Source organism: Lepus europaeus, chromosome 11 (genome assembly GCF_033115175.1).
Source record: "Lepus europaeus isolate LE1 chromosome 11, mLepTim1.pri, whole genome shotgun sequence".
NCBI classification, from domain to species: Eukaryota; Metazoa; Chordata; class Mammalia; order Lagomorpha; family Leporidae; genus Lepus; species Lepus europaeus.
In genome coordinates, this window is record NC_084837.1 from 21301246 (window position 1) to 21314303 (window position 13058).

The following is a 13058-nucleotide window of genomic DNA, read 5'->3' on the forward strand; positions in this document are numbered from 1 at the left end:
GAGGGAAAAGTGATATCCAAGACCACAGAACAAAGTGTAACTCCAGTTTCAAAAAGTAATGCTCATTACTGTCACCTCAAGACAGCACTGCCTTGTATTTAGGAAACTTAGCTTATTGTAGAATAAGTTTTGTTCCTTTTCTAAAGAGTCATTTGTGGGCTAGGATCCAGCAACTTTTGTATTTTTTACAACACATTTATAAAAACACGTTAGGTTTGTTTGACTTTGAGGTTTAGAGGAGCTTTTGCTTTGTACAGCATTTCTCAGCAAAGAACTAGTAGTTTAGGGGGCTGCTCTGTTCTTTTACAATTCCTGGCTTATAAGGTAAATGCCATTAGCTCAACCTAGTCTAGCTCAGCCTAGTGTCTGTGAAAACCAAACTACTCTTTTTCATTTCCAAATGCCTCTGAGGCAGAGTGCCACCCTGATTGAGAAGTCCTGCTTATAGGCATAGGGTACTAGAGATCTTGAGAGGGACTTCTCAAATTTCTCTGGTCAAGGATCAGACAAAGAATGTCTAAGTAATCCTTCCACCCTATGAATTATGAGTCCCTTAGATCTTCAAAGTAAGTTTTCCTTCCTTCCTTCCTTCCTTCCTTCCTTCCTTCCTTCCTTCCTTCAATTTATTTCTAGATTTATTTATTTATTTGAAAGGTAGAGAGGCAGAGAGAGAAAGAGGTCTTCCATCCTCTAGTTCACTCCCCAGTTGGCTGCACCGGTTGGAGCTGCACTGACCTGAAGCCAGTAGCTTTTTTCAGGTCTCCCACTTGGGTGCAGGGGCCCAAGCACTTGGGCCATCTTCCACTAGTTTCCTGGGCCATCAGCAGGGAGCTGGATCGAAAGTGGAGCAGCTGGGACTCAAACCGGTGCTCATGTGGGATAACAGCACCGCAAGCAGATACTTAACCTACTATGGTCTAAAAACCCCAAAAATAGTCTTTTAGAGTCATGTTAAGTGAATGCTCTTCATTTCACATTGTAATTATAAAGAAATAGAGCAAGTAAAAGAAAGGGTTTTTGTTAATTTGGAAGTTGTGTGACTTTCTAGTAGTTGAAGATCATGGACAATCACACTTAAAAATTAACGAATAGATTTACTGGCCCCATCAAATTCACTTAGTAGCGTTCTTGTTTTGAGCAGAGTAATAACTAACTTGTTTACCATTTACTACTATTGATTGTAAAATTCACTGTTATTTTATTCATTTAAGCCACTGAGACAGAAAAAAAATGCTGCCAATCAAACTGACCTACTGTTAATTACAACATACTTTCCAATTTCAGAAATGGTAGAATTGCATCTTAGGGTCAGATCTTAGAATCTGTAGTATCTAGAAAACTGTTTCCTCAGTTTTATTGATAGTATCAGTGAAAAGTTTTATGTAATGTAATTTGATTGTTTCTTTTTCCATTAGCTTTCTTGTAAACTGGAGCGGGAATTTCGTTGTGTGGAACTTGCTGATCTAATGACGCAAAATGCTGTGAATTTAGCCATTAAATATGCTTCTCGGTCTCGGAAATTAATATTGGCCCAAAAACTTAGTGAACTGGCTGTGGAGAAGGCTACAGAATTGGCAGCAAGTCAAGCAGAAGAGGAAGAGGAAGAAGATTTCAGAAAAAAGCTGAATAGTGGGTATGAAATAGTCGGTTGTTTGAATTTTCCTTTGCTATCCTGGATATTAAGTTGTCTTTTCATGGTTCTTTATGGAATAATATTGCCTCCTAGTTACAATAATACTGCTACAGAGTGGAACCAGCCACAGCTCAGAAACCAAGTTGAAGAAGATTCTGAGGACAATAGAGAAGCTGATGAAGTAGAACACAACCCAGACCTACATAGGCATGGTGAGATACATTTTTCAAGTCAATAAAAGATAAGAAATGTGTGTTTGGCTTTTCCCATTTTACTTGGCTGAGGGAAATTGAATACCCATACTTTTTTGAGACTTCTTTACTATCTAGTTGTTAGATATACAGGATGACTTTATGTTCCCCACTTAAGGTATATTGTTTTATCTTAATTATTCTATAGGACAGAACTTACTTTCCAAAAGTGCCAGTTTCTCTGATGTGCCAGCTGTTAAGTTAGGTAAGAAATATTTGTAAATTTGTAGTATCAAGGAAATTTTGTAATTGGCCTTTAAAGTGATACATCTATTCAGATAAACCTTACCCTGTTGTTGTTGATTTTTTATTATTGAATCTTAATTAGAGATGTTTGTGATCACTTAACAAAATTTTGTTTAAAATGCTTATTGTGTATCAGGAGTTTTGCAAAGTGGAAGATATGAAAGTCAAGAGGTGTGCATGGTTGATCCCTGCTTTAATGCTGTTTCAGCCCAGCTGGGCAGAGGGGTGTTGAGGCAGATCTGGATATCACAAAGGACATGTTGAGGATGCTGAAGAAATAGTTAAAGGAGTTGCACATCGGTTGCTTTCAGGGCACAGGACTAGGGAGTAGAGAAAGTTGGAGTAGGGACTGGTGTGTGATTTGTAGTCTTAATCATTGTTGTATCATTTGACTTCTTAAACTGTGTTCCTATATTACTTTGAGTGAAAAAATAACTGTAAAATATGTATAATGTTAAAAGAACATGTCACAGGTGGCTGTAATCTAGTCAGGTGGAGGATGGGTAGGAAATTCAAGGAAGGCTTCGTGGAGTGTTTAAAGCATACTGAAGGGTGAATCACAGTTAGCTAGGCAAAGGTGGAAGGGACAGGAGCAGAGCAAAAGCACTGGGCTTAAGGAACAGCAGGCAAAATGCTGCAAATCTGTGTAGGCCATATTAAAGACTTTGACCTTCATTCTAAGGTCACTGGGAGGCTGTTGTAGGTTGTAAACAGAGGCAAAGTGTGGCACAGTATATTAAGCAGGACTGGATAGGAGAAGACTACTGAGGCAGTCTGAATGAGATTGAATCCTGGCTTGGGCCAGGGTATTGATGGTGAGGGTAAAAAGAATGGTTGAATTGTATAGGTGTTTCTGAAGATGATGTAGACAGTGAACAAGTTCAGGGGTAAGGAATGATTCTCAGGTTCTGGCTTGAGTACCTGAGTGAATAGTGGTACCATTTACTGAACCAGGAAACACAAAGGAAAAGCAGGTTGAGATAAGTAGAAGATGCATCACTACAAATAGAGTGGTCATGTAGACAGTTGGATGTTTGGATCAAGAGCTCAAAAAAGCCATTTGTCTTAGAGCTATAAAGTGAAAATCATTGGAATAAAAGTACAGTGATTTAAACCATAGGCATGAGTGAGCCGGCATTGGGACAGAATGTAAAGCAAGAAGGCCCAAGAAATTCCCCATTTTCTTCCTTCCTTCCTTCCTTCCTTCCTTCCTTCCTTCCTTCCTTCCTTCCTTGTTAAGATTTATTTATTTATTTACTTTGAAAGTTTCAGAGAGAGGGAGGGAGAAATAGAGGGAGAGGGATCTTAAATCCACTGATTCACTCTTCCAGATGGTCTCAACAGCCAGTGCTGAGCCAGACCAAAGCCAGGAACCAGGAGCTTCTTTCAGGTCTCCAATGTGGATTCAGGGGCCCAAGCAGTTGGGCCATCTTCTGCTGCTTTCCCAGGTGCATTTGCAGGGAGCCGGATCAGAAATGGAGCAGCCAGGACATGAACCCGCACCCATATGGAATACGGTGTCACAGGTGGCAGCTTTACTTGCTACGCCACAACACTTGCCCTGGAATCCCCACCTTTTAAGCATCAGGCAAAGGAGGAGGCAGAGCCATTGAAAAAGAACGAGACCACTGGTCTCAAGAGGAAAGAAAGAAGTTAGAGAATGGAGTATCTCGGAAGTCAAGGGAGGAAAAAATATGAAGAAGAAAGGACGCTCAATGATGTGGAATGCTGTTGGGAGGTCACATAAGATGCCTGCAAAGTATCTATCAAGTCTGTGCAGAGATTATGGGGATCTTAGCAGGAGGCTCTGTAGAGTAGTAAGGGGAAGCCTAATTAGGTTGTCCAGATGGACAGATGAGCAGCGAGCAAATGGCAATAACTGTATGGACAACTGCTGAACATTTTACATAGAGGAGGTATGAAAAAGTGGTAGCTGGAAGGAATGTAGGGTACAGAGGGTATGGTTTTTTGTTTTTGTTTTGTTTTGTTTTGTTTTGTTTTTCATTATCTAAGTTGAGAAACTTGAGCCACTAAAAAGGGAAAAGACAAAGGTAAAAGTGAGAGTGTTGATAGGTCCAGGACATTGATAAAGCAGGAGGGGGGTGAGATCCAGAACTTAAGTAAATATTCTAACCTCAGCTAAAATTAAGCAGTGTTCTTTCATGGTACAGGAGGAAAGAATAGATCTATGCATATTGCATTATGTGTCGTAGTGGCAGGTCGGGCTAGATCTCACCTAGTAGCTCTCATTTTATGTTTGAAGTAGGGAAGAGGTGATCTATAGTTTTTAATAGTTTTGAGCTTGCAAAGTATATTTGTTTTCTTATAATATAAATTAAAATATTCTATCTGGTGTTATCAGAGTCAGAAGTCATCTATTTTTTTCCCACTATTAAGTGAGGGCTTTTTTCTTGTGAAAGGTGCAGTTACATCTAGCAGCCAAGGACGAGTAAACCCCTTCAAGGTAAACTCTTTCCAGTGACATTTTCTATTGTTTAAATATGTTTCCATGCATAAAATAAGCAAATTACTAGATGACCCTCCCTAGACATGGAGGCATTAAAGACTGATCGTTGTGAACATAGAGGAAAAAAATAGCACTAGTTCATTTTTACTTGTCTTCTAAGACCCTGTGGTTTTAAAAGATACTCCTGTTTTTCTTGGCTGTGGTGTTTGGGATATACATTGATCTTAACTTGGAATGTGCCACATGAATTCATTTCCAAAAATGAGATTGCAATGTAAATGTAACAGACTTAAGGGAAAAATAAAGAAATCTTTTTTCTTCATTAAACATAAAATGCCAACATTGTTTGATCTTTAGGTCTCTACTAATTCCAAAGAGCCAGCCATGTCAGTGAATTCAGCACGTTCAACTAATATTTTAGACAACATGAACAAGCCATCCAGGAAACCCACTGCACTTAATCGAGCTGCAAGTAGTTATGAAAAGTCGCCAGTTATAAAGCCTCTGATTCCAAAGCCCAAGTCTAAGCAGGTACCATTTCAGCTACCACATAGGCAGAAACTGTGATTTGCTTATCCATGGTTTAGTTCACTATTTCAAGTATAGGATAGGAAGTGCCAGTTGTTCACAATTGCCTAATTATATAGTCTTGCTACATAATCACTTTTTTTTTTTTTTTTTTTAAATATATGTACCCATCTCCAGGGACTCAGGGACCTGCCTGTATATTTTAAAAAAATATTCCAAATGGGCCAGCGCCGTGGCTTAACAGGCTAATCCTCCGCCTTGCGGCGCCGGCACACCAGGTTCTAGTCCCGGTTGGGGCTCCGGATTCTATCCCGGTTGCCCCTCTTCCAGGCCAGCTCTCTGCTATGGCCCGGGAAGGCAGAGGAGGCTGGCCCAAGTCCTTGGGCCCTGCACCCGCATGGGAGACCAGGAGAAGCACCTGGCTCCTGGCTTCGGATCAGTGAGATGCGCCGGCCGCAGCGGCCATTGGAGGGTGAACCAACGGCACAAAAGGAAGACCTTTCTCTCTGTCTCTCTCTCACTATCCACTCTGCCTGTTAAAAAAAAAAAAAAAAAAAAAAAAAAATTCCAAATGGTTCTGATGTGTATCTTTATTTAATAATGACTGTGATATAGTACATGGCCCTAATCTTAATCATGTTTTGTATTCTGATTTTTTTTCTACTCTCATAACTATTTCATCTCAGAAGTATCATCAGTAAAATAGATATACAGTTTGTCTTTTTCCATTTTATATAATATATTTAGAAAACATGGAATTTGAAGTATAGATTGTGTGTGTCTATTTTCAGCTAAGAACTCAAGACTTTAATTGTTGGTATTATTAGAGTTCTAATTGATTATAAATGTTTCTTCACTTATTTTAGAGCTTTCTTATACTATATAAAATCAGACTAGATTTTGTTGCACATTCAAATGTTTTTATAGGCGTCTGCAGCATCCTATTTCCAGAAAAGAACTTCTCAAGCTGATAAGACTGAGGAAGTGAAAGAAGAAGAAACTCCTAAAAATTCATCATCTGAAACTTCAACTGTGTGTCCTGAAAACACTGAAAACCAAAGGTAAGTACATGAGGACGTTTAACATTCTTTTTTTTTTTTTTTTTTAAAGGTTTACTATTTATTTGAAAGGCAGAGTTAACAGATAGGCAAAGGCAAAGAGAAGGTCTTCCATCCGCTGATTTTGCTCCCCAGATGGCCGCAACAGCTGGAGCTGGGCCAATTCGAAGCCAGGAGCCAGGAGCTTCTTCCAGGTCTCCCATGCGGGAGGAGCCCCAGGACTTGGGCCATCTTCTACTGCTTTCCCAGGCCATACTAGAGAGCTGGATCAGAACTGGAGCAATGGGTCTCGAACCAGTGCCCATATGGGATGCCGGCACTGCAGATGGTGGCTTTACCTCCTGCACCACCTTTTATTTATTTGCGCCTGTCCCTTTTATTTGTTTGAAAGTCAGAGTTACAGAGAGAGACAAAGAGAGAGGAACAGAGAGAGGTCTTCCATCCACTGGCTTACTCCTCAAATAGCTGCAATGGCCAGGGCTGGGTCAGGCCAAAGCCACGGGCCAGGAGCTTCTTCTGGGTCTCCACATGGGTGGCAGGGGCCCAGGGACTTGGGCTGTCCTCCACTGCTTTCCCAGATATACACACATTAGCAGTGAGCTGGATTGGAAGTAGAACAACCAAGACTTGAACTGGTGCTTATATGGGATGCTGGTGCTGCAAACAGTGGCTTAACCTTCTATGCCACAATGCTGGTCTCATCCAAGTGCTTTCCACAGCCGGTGCTGTTTTAACCACAGAGCTGGAACCAGGAGCAGGAATACAATCCAGGTCTCCTGTGTGGGTGTCAGACTCAACTACTTGAGCCATAACTGCTTCCTCCCAAGGTCTGTATTAGCAAGAAGCTGGAGCCAGGAATCAAACCCAGGCACTCTGATAGGGGACACAGGCATTTAAAAAAAAAAAAAAAAAGATTTATTTATTTTAAGGATTTATTTATTTATTTGAAAGTCAGAGTTATGCAGAGAGAGGAGAGAGGAGAGAGAGAGAGAGAGAGAGAGAGAGGTCTTCCATCTGCTGGTTCACTCCCCAGTTGGCTGCAATGGCTGGAGCTGCGCCGATCCGAAGCCAGGAGCCAGGAGCTTCTTCTGGGTCACACACATGGGTGCAGGGCCCCAAGTACTTGGGCCATCTTCTGCACGTTAGCAGGGAATTGGATGAGAAGTGGAATTGGCACCCATATGGGGTGCCAGTGCTGCAGGTAGCAGTGTTTCCTAGTGGGCCACAGCGCAAGCTCTGTGCCACAGGCATCTTAACTGCTAAGCTAAATGCCCACTCCCTCATTTTTTTTTTTAATGTTAACCAGTTTAACTTAAGGGAGCAGCTATTGGCTAGACTTTTGTGACATTGTCCCAAGTTTAATTTAAATGGGTTATGACTTCTGGAAATTGGTTTAGCATTGGCTTTTGTTTGTTTTACTCTGTCCTATTATTTTTCTGGGAATAGAATTAATGTAAGATTATTTGAAACTTGTGTATTTTCAGAAATTGGGCAAATAGTTACTTAAATTTTTTAAATAACTTATTCTTAGAAAAATTAAAAGGTTTAAACAGAAAATCAATTACTCATTTATAGAGTTAATTCTTTCTAGTCTTTTAGGTGAATATATACTTTTCTATTTAATGTAATTTTTACAATTTATAGTTTTGTTTCTGTTAATAATGTTACATTCTCTCCTGAAATTTTTGCTGTGAGTTTTAGAATTGGTATTTGCTATCTGTTTAGCTTTAGCTTAGTGAGAGGCAGTGTAGCTGGTGGGCTGAACATGAGGAGTCTAGAGTCACAGCCCCTGGTTGATGAATCCCAGGTCTGACTTCTGTTATCTCTGTAACCTAGGCTAAGTTAATTTATCTCTGAGCCTCGATTTCATCATCTCCAGGATGGAGATTATACCTGCTTTATAGTGTTACTGCCATTTAAATGAGGTAATACAGGTGAAGTGTTTAGCACCGTGCCTGGCAGAAAATAAGTGCTGATACATATTAAATGTTTTCATTAAACTTTCCCTCGTGACCTACTGTCAAAAGTAGAGTCTGGTGTAATTTTGCAAGTGTGCCCACGCTCATGTAATGGTGATATGGAGAAGGATCCAGGTGAGCTCTGAGAGCAAGGGTGAGGTGATGGGAAAGGGGCTAGAGAGGTTGTGAAAAATTTTAAAAGCTGGTCTAGGAAGTGTAGAAAGAGCCTACCAAGGGCACGTGGAGAATTTTCCCAGGCCAGAGGGACTAAGTAGGATTGGAAACCTTAAGCCTGTCAGTATTCATCATAGAAGTACAGAGTTGAATGTACAGAGTTCATGGTTACTGTGCTTGAGAAATGGAAATGTGAGTAATCCTTTTGAGAAGCTTAAAAGTATTCTCAATTCATTAATCCTGCACTCCCCAGGTGGCTTAAAGTTATATGGATATTAACCAGGAAAGTTGTGTTTCTCTTACTTCATATACGCATGCAAAGACCAGTGGTTAATAACTGACTTGAACAATCATCAGGCACCTTGAATTGTGTCTTAAGTATAATTTTTTTTTTTTTTGCATAATTGCTATTTTAGGCCAAAGACGGGGTTCCAGATGTGGCTGGAAGAAAACAGAAGTAATATTTTGTCTGACAACCCTGATTTTTCAGATGAAGCAGATATAATAAAAGAAGGAATGATTCGATTTCGAGTATTGTCAACTGAAGAAAGAAAGGTAAGAGTTCATATATATTTTAAGTTAAGGAGTACCAAGAAAAGGTGTGTTAGCTACAAATCCAAAGCAAAAAAAGATAAATATAAATGAAGTTAATTCACATCTTTGTACTACTACTTTAGGGTCCTTGCAAGCACAATTTTTTTTTAAAAAATGATTTATTTATTTATTTGAAAGCTAGAGTTACAGAGAGGCAGAGGCAGAGAGAGATCTGCCATCCGCTGGTTCACTCCAATGTCTGTAATAGCCGGAGCTGGGCCGATCAGAAGCCAGGAGCTTCTTCCCACTCTCCAACACGAGTACAAGGGTCCAAGAGCTTGGGCCATCTTCTACTGTGTTCCCAGGCCATAGCAGAGAGCTGGATCCAAAGTGGAGCATCTGGAACTTGAATCGGCACCTATATGGGATGCTTGCACTGCAGGTGGCAGCTTTACCCACCATACCACAGCACTGACTCTGCGAGCATGATTTTTAAAAATGCCATCTACTCACCATGGAGTACTAAATGAGAATACTCCTTTTAGCGGGGGGGGGGGGGGGGGGGGGGAGCTGATGTCCTGTTCCTGCCTTTCACATGGAAATTAAGTCAGGTGGCTTGCTTAGTTTTAGGTTTTAAGCATCTTCCATGTGAAGGAGGAGGTGGTAGCCTTTCTTGCAAAGGAAAGGAATGTCTGTGGTTTGTCAATTAAATCCTCAGACTTCACTTCAGGTATAGCAGTGTGTAGCATGGGCACCTAGTACCGTAGATACTTGATTTGATAAACTGGATTTTATGAATAAAGGAAGTTACATAATGAGGAAGCTAGAAACTGGTCTAACGACCTCTAGCCTCGTTTAGAACTCATTAGTAATTGTGTGTGTTTATTTTTTGTTTTTATAAAGGGATAAAGATTCTAAAGTGATAAAATGGTATCTGAATGTGCGAATGAAAAGCTTAATTATGTAATACTAAGACCTGATACTTTGTAGTAGTTGTAATTGTGCTTTGGAGTGCTTTAAAATGTAATCAATGTTCGGGGCCATCAAAGAACGAGGTACCTTTCTCTGAAGGGAGGAGAGAACTTCCACTTTGACTGTGACCCTGTCAAAATAAGATCGAAGTCGGCGAACCCAAAGGTCTTCCATAGCCTTGGCAACTCCTGACTAGAGCCTAGGGAGATTACTGACGCCATAACATAAACAAGAGTGTCAAATTGTTAAGTCAACAACAGGAGTCACTGTGTGCTTACTTCTCATGTGGGATCTGTCCTTAATGTGTTGTCCAATGTGAAGTAATGCTATAACTAGTACTGAAAAAATATTTTTACACTTTGTGTTTCTGTGTGGGTGCAAACTGATGAAATCTTTACTTAATATATACTGAATCGATCTTCTGTATATAAAGATAATTGAAAATGAATCTTGATGTGAATGGAATGGGAGGGGTGCGAGTGGGAGGGAAATTATGGGGGGGGGGGGGAGAAGCCAATGTAATCCATAAACTGTACTTTGGAAATTTATATTTACTAAATAAAAAATGTAATCAATGTTTATAGCAGAAACTCTAAACATTTACTTAAAACCGTTCTTTTGTTTTTTTTTTTAAAGATTTATTATTTATTTGAGAGGCAGAGAGAGAGGTCTTCCATCCACTGAGTACATATTAAATGTTTCACTCCCCAAATGGCCACAACAGCTAGAGCTGGGCTGCCATTGCGATACTTTGCACTTTGGTTAAATACGAGCAGAGTTCAGATTGGAATATTACAGAACTATAAACTTTTTAAATGTGCTCTGCAATTAAGTAATAAAAGATTTGTTCAAATTGAGAGCCTTTCCTTGGCTCACTTGGCTATTCCTCCACTTATGGCGCTGGTACCCCAGGTTCTAGTCCCGGTGAGGGCGCCGGATTCTGTCCTGGTTGCACCTCTTCCAGTCCAGCTCTCTGCTGTGGCCCAGGAAGGCAGTGGAGGATGGCCCAGGTCCTTGGGCCCTGCACCCGTATGGGAGACCAGGAGGAAGCACCTGGCTCCTCGCTTCGGATCCGCGCAGCGCGCCGGCCACAGTGCACTGGCTGTAGCGGCCATTTGGGGGTTGAACCAATGGAAGGAAGACCTTTCTATCTCTCTCTCACTGTGTAACTCTGCCTGTCAAAAAAAAAAAAAAAAAAAAATTGAGAGCCTTTAATGATTAATTCAGGTGCTGATTATTCTGCTTTGGATAAATATGAACGTTACCTAAAAGAGAAATCAATTCCTTTCTATTTTCTTTGATATCAGCTAAAAATCTTTTTTCTTTACCTCCAAAATTTTTCCAAAGGCATGGACCAACAAGGCCAAGGGTGCAACTGCAAGTGATGGAGCTGAAGCAAAGAAACGAAAACACATGGTTGATGAAAGTGAGGAGACAGAAAACCAGAAGGAAAAAGCAAAGGAGAATCTGAACATGCCTAAAAAGCAAAAACCTTTAGATATTTCTACAAATCAGAAACTGTCCGCTTTTGCATTTAAGCAGGAGTAAAGGAAGAGAGTGACCTATGGAAAGTAATGGATTGTTTATATATTTTTAAATTTAAAGATAGCTGTTTGTATTGTTGCAGGTAACAGAACATGTATAAAAACTATCATTTTTGCAAATGACTCTGCTCCCAAATGGAGAGCCATTCAGAAACCTTACTGATTTGAGGTCACTACCGTATCCCCCAAAGGAAGCCAGTTTGCTTTTGTTTCGTATCACCAAAGCCAAGGTCTTAATACCTTTACAAGTTGAAGTATCTTCTAGTGGTTTCCTCATTTGGTTATGTCGTGTACTAGAAGCACTGCAGTAGTCCTCTTCTCCTGTGTGTTACCATGGACTGCTCTCTGTGTTTATACGGACCTAGGAGACCATGTGTTTTAAAATGGACTTCAAACATGTAAATAATCTTGTAGATGTGACCGTTTCCTTCATGTGCTTTAGACTTTCTTCTTCTGTGACTTTCAGTCATCTGTTTTTTTAGAAAAATAAATCTTTCTCATTTTCATATTGGACTTCATATGGTTTTGACATTATCTCCATGAAATGGAACTGTTCCTAGAAACTATATAATTACAATATACAAACTTTATATTATAGTTATAATATACAAACTGTTTATTACACAGTATAATTCCCACCACTTGCATCTTGCTCCATGTTATACACAGAGTGGAGCAGAACTGGAGGCATTGCTTTGATAGTATTGCAACCCAGGGCATACTATGTTCCTGGTAGGGTACTCTAGTTATCAGCATTGACAGTACTTTTCGGTGCGTCTTTGAAACCTTGATAAGAGAATAGAGTTAGGGAAGTGTTTCCTCTTTTAATTTGAACAAGCAGGTTTAATTATTTCATATGGTTTTGGTACTTTTTTTCTTCCTATAAAGATTTATTTTTTTACTTGAAACTCAGAGTTACACAGAGAGAGAGGAGAGGCAGAGAGATAGAGAGAGGTCTTCCATCCTCTGGTTCACTCCCCAGATGGCCAGAGCTGTGCTGATCTGAAGCCAGAAACCAGGAACTTCTTCCAGGTCTCCCACATGGGTGCAGGAGCCCAAGGACTTGGACCATCTTCTACTGGTTTCCCAGACCATAGCAGAGGGCTGGATCGGAAGTGGGGCAGCCGGGACTTGAACCGGTGCCCATATGGTAATGCCGGCACTGCATTACTGGCTTTACCCACTATGCCACTGCACCAGCCCCTCTTTTTTTTTTTTTTTTTTTTTTTTTTAAGATTTATTTTGGTTTGGTATTTCTAATCAAGGACTAATATCAGTATGACCATATAAGTGCAAAGTACTGGAGGGAGAAAAAGAAATAGTTGCAAAATAAAATCAGGTGGCTCAAAATTGAGAATAGTTTACAGGTTGAAAAGAACAAAATATGTTGAAAATTTAGACATACAGGAGCCAAAGGTTATTCTTTATCCCTTGATGATTAAGGTGAGGAAAAATACTTTTCTAACTTATTAATTCCTAACTGATATCGAGAGACATTATAGCATAGTGGTTTGGACCACAGATTCCAAAACCAGATTGTAGAGGTTTGAAGATCCATGCCATTACCTTCCATCTGGGTAACATCAGGCAAATTCTAGCTTTTGTATAACCATCTGTAAAATGGATATAAATAATACCTGGTTCGTAGAGTTCTTATGAGAATTAAATAAAGGAACTTAGTTTCTGACACATA

The 13058-nt window shown here is 40.1% G+C and overlaps 1 protein-coding gene across 2 annotated transcripts in view; it reads left to right on the forward strand.

Moving 5' to 3' along the window:
• Positions 1-11872, forward strand: part of WDHD1 (WD repeat and HMG-box DNA binding protein 1) — a 62224-nt gene extending 50352 nt beyond the window's left edge. The window contains exons 18-25 of one of the 2 annotated variants that reach the window (XM_062205091.1): positions 1416-1633; positions 1727-1845; positions 2033-2089; positions 4551-4594; positions 4955-5128; positions 6053-6186; positions 8732-8870; positions 11169-11871. In XM_062205091.1, the coding sequence (XP_062061075.1) occupies positions 1416-1633; positions 1727-1845; positions 2033-2089; positions 4551-4594; positions 4955-5128; positions 6053-6186; positions 8732-8870; positions 11169-11369 (1086 nt within the window). In that variant the 3' untranslated portion in view covers positions 11370-11871. Of the gene's footprint in view, positions 1-1415; positions 1634-1726; positions 1846-2032; positions 2090-4550; positions 4595-4954; positions 5129-6052; positions 6187-8731; positions 8871-11168 lie in introns of both variants that reach the window. The other variant, XM_062205092.1, reaches the window with a different exon arrangement.
• Positions 11873-13058: the final 1186 nt, after the last annotated feature.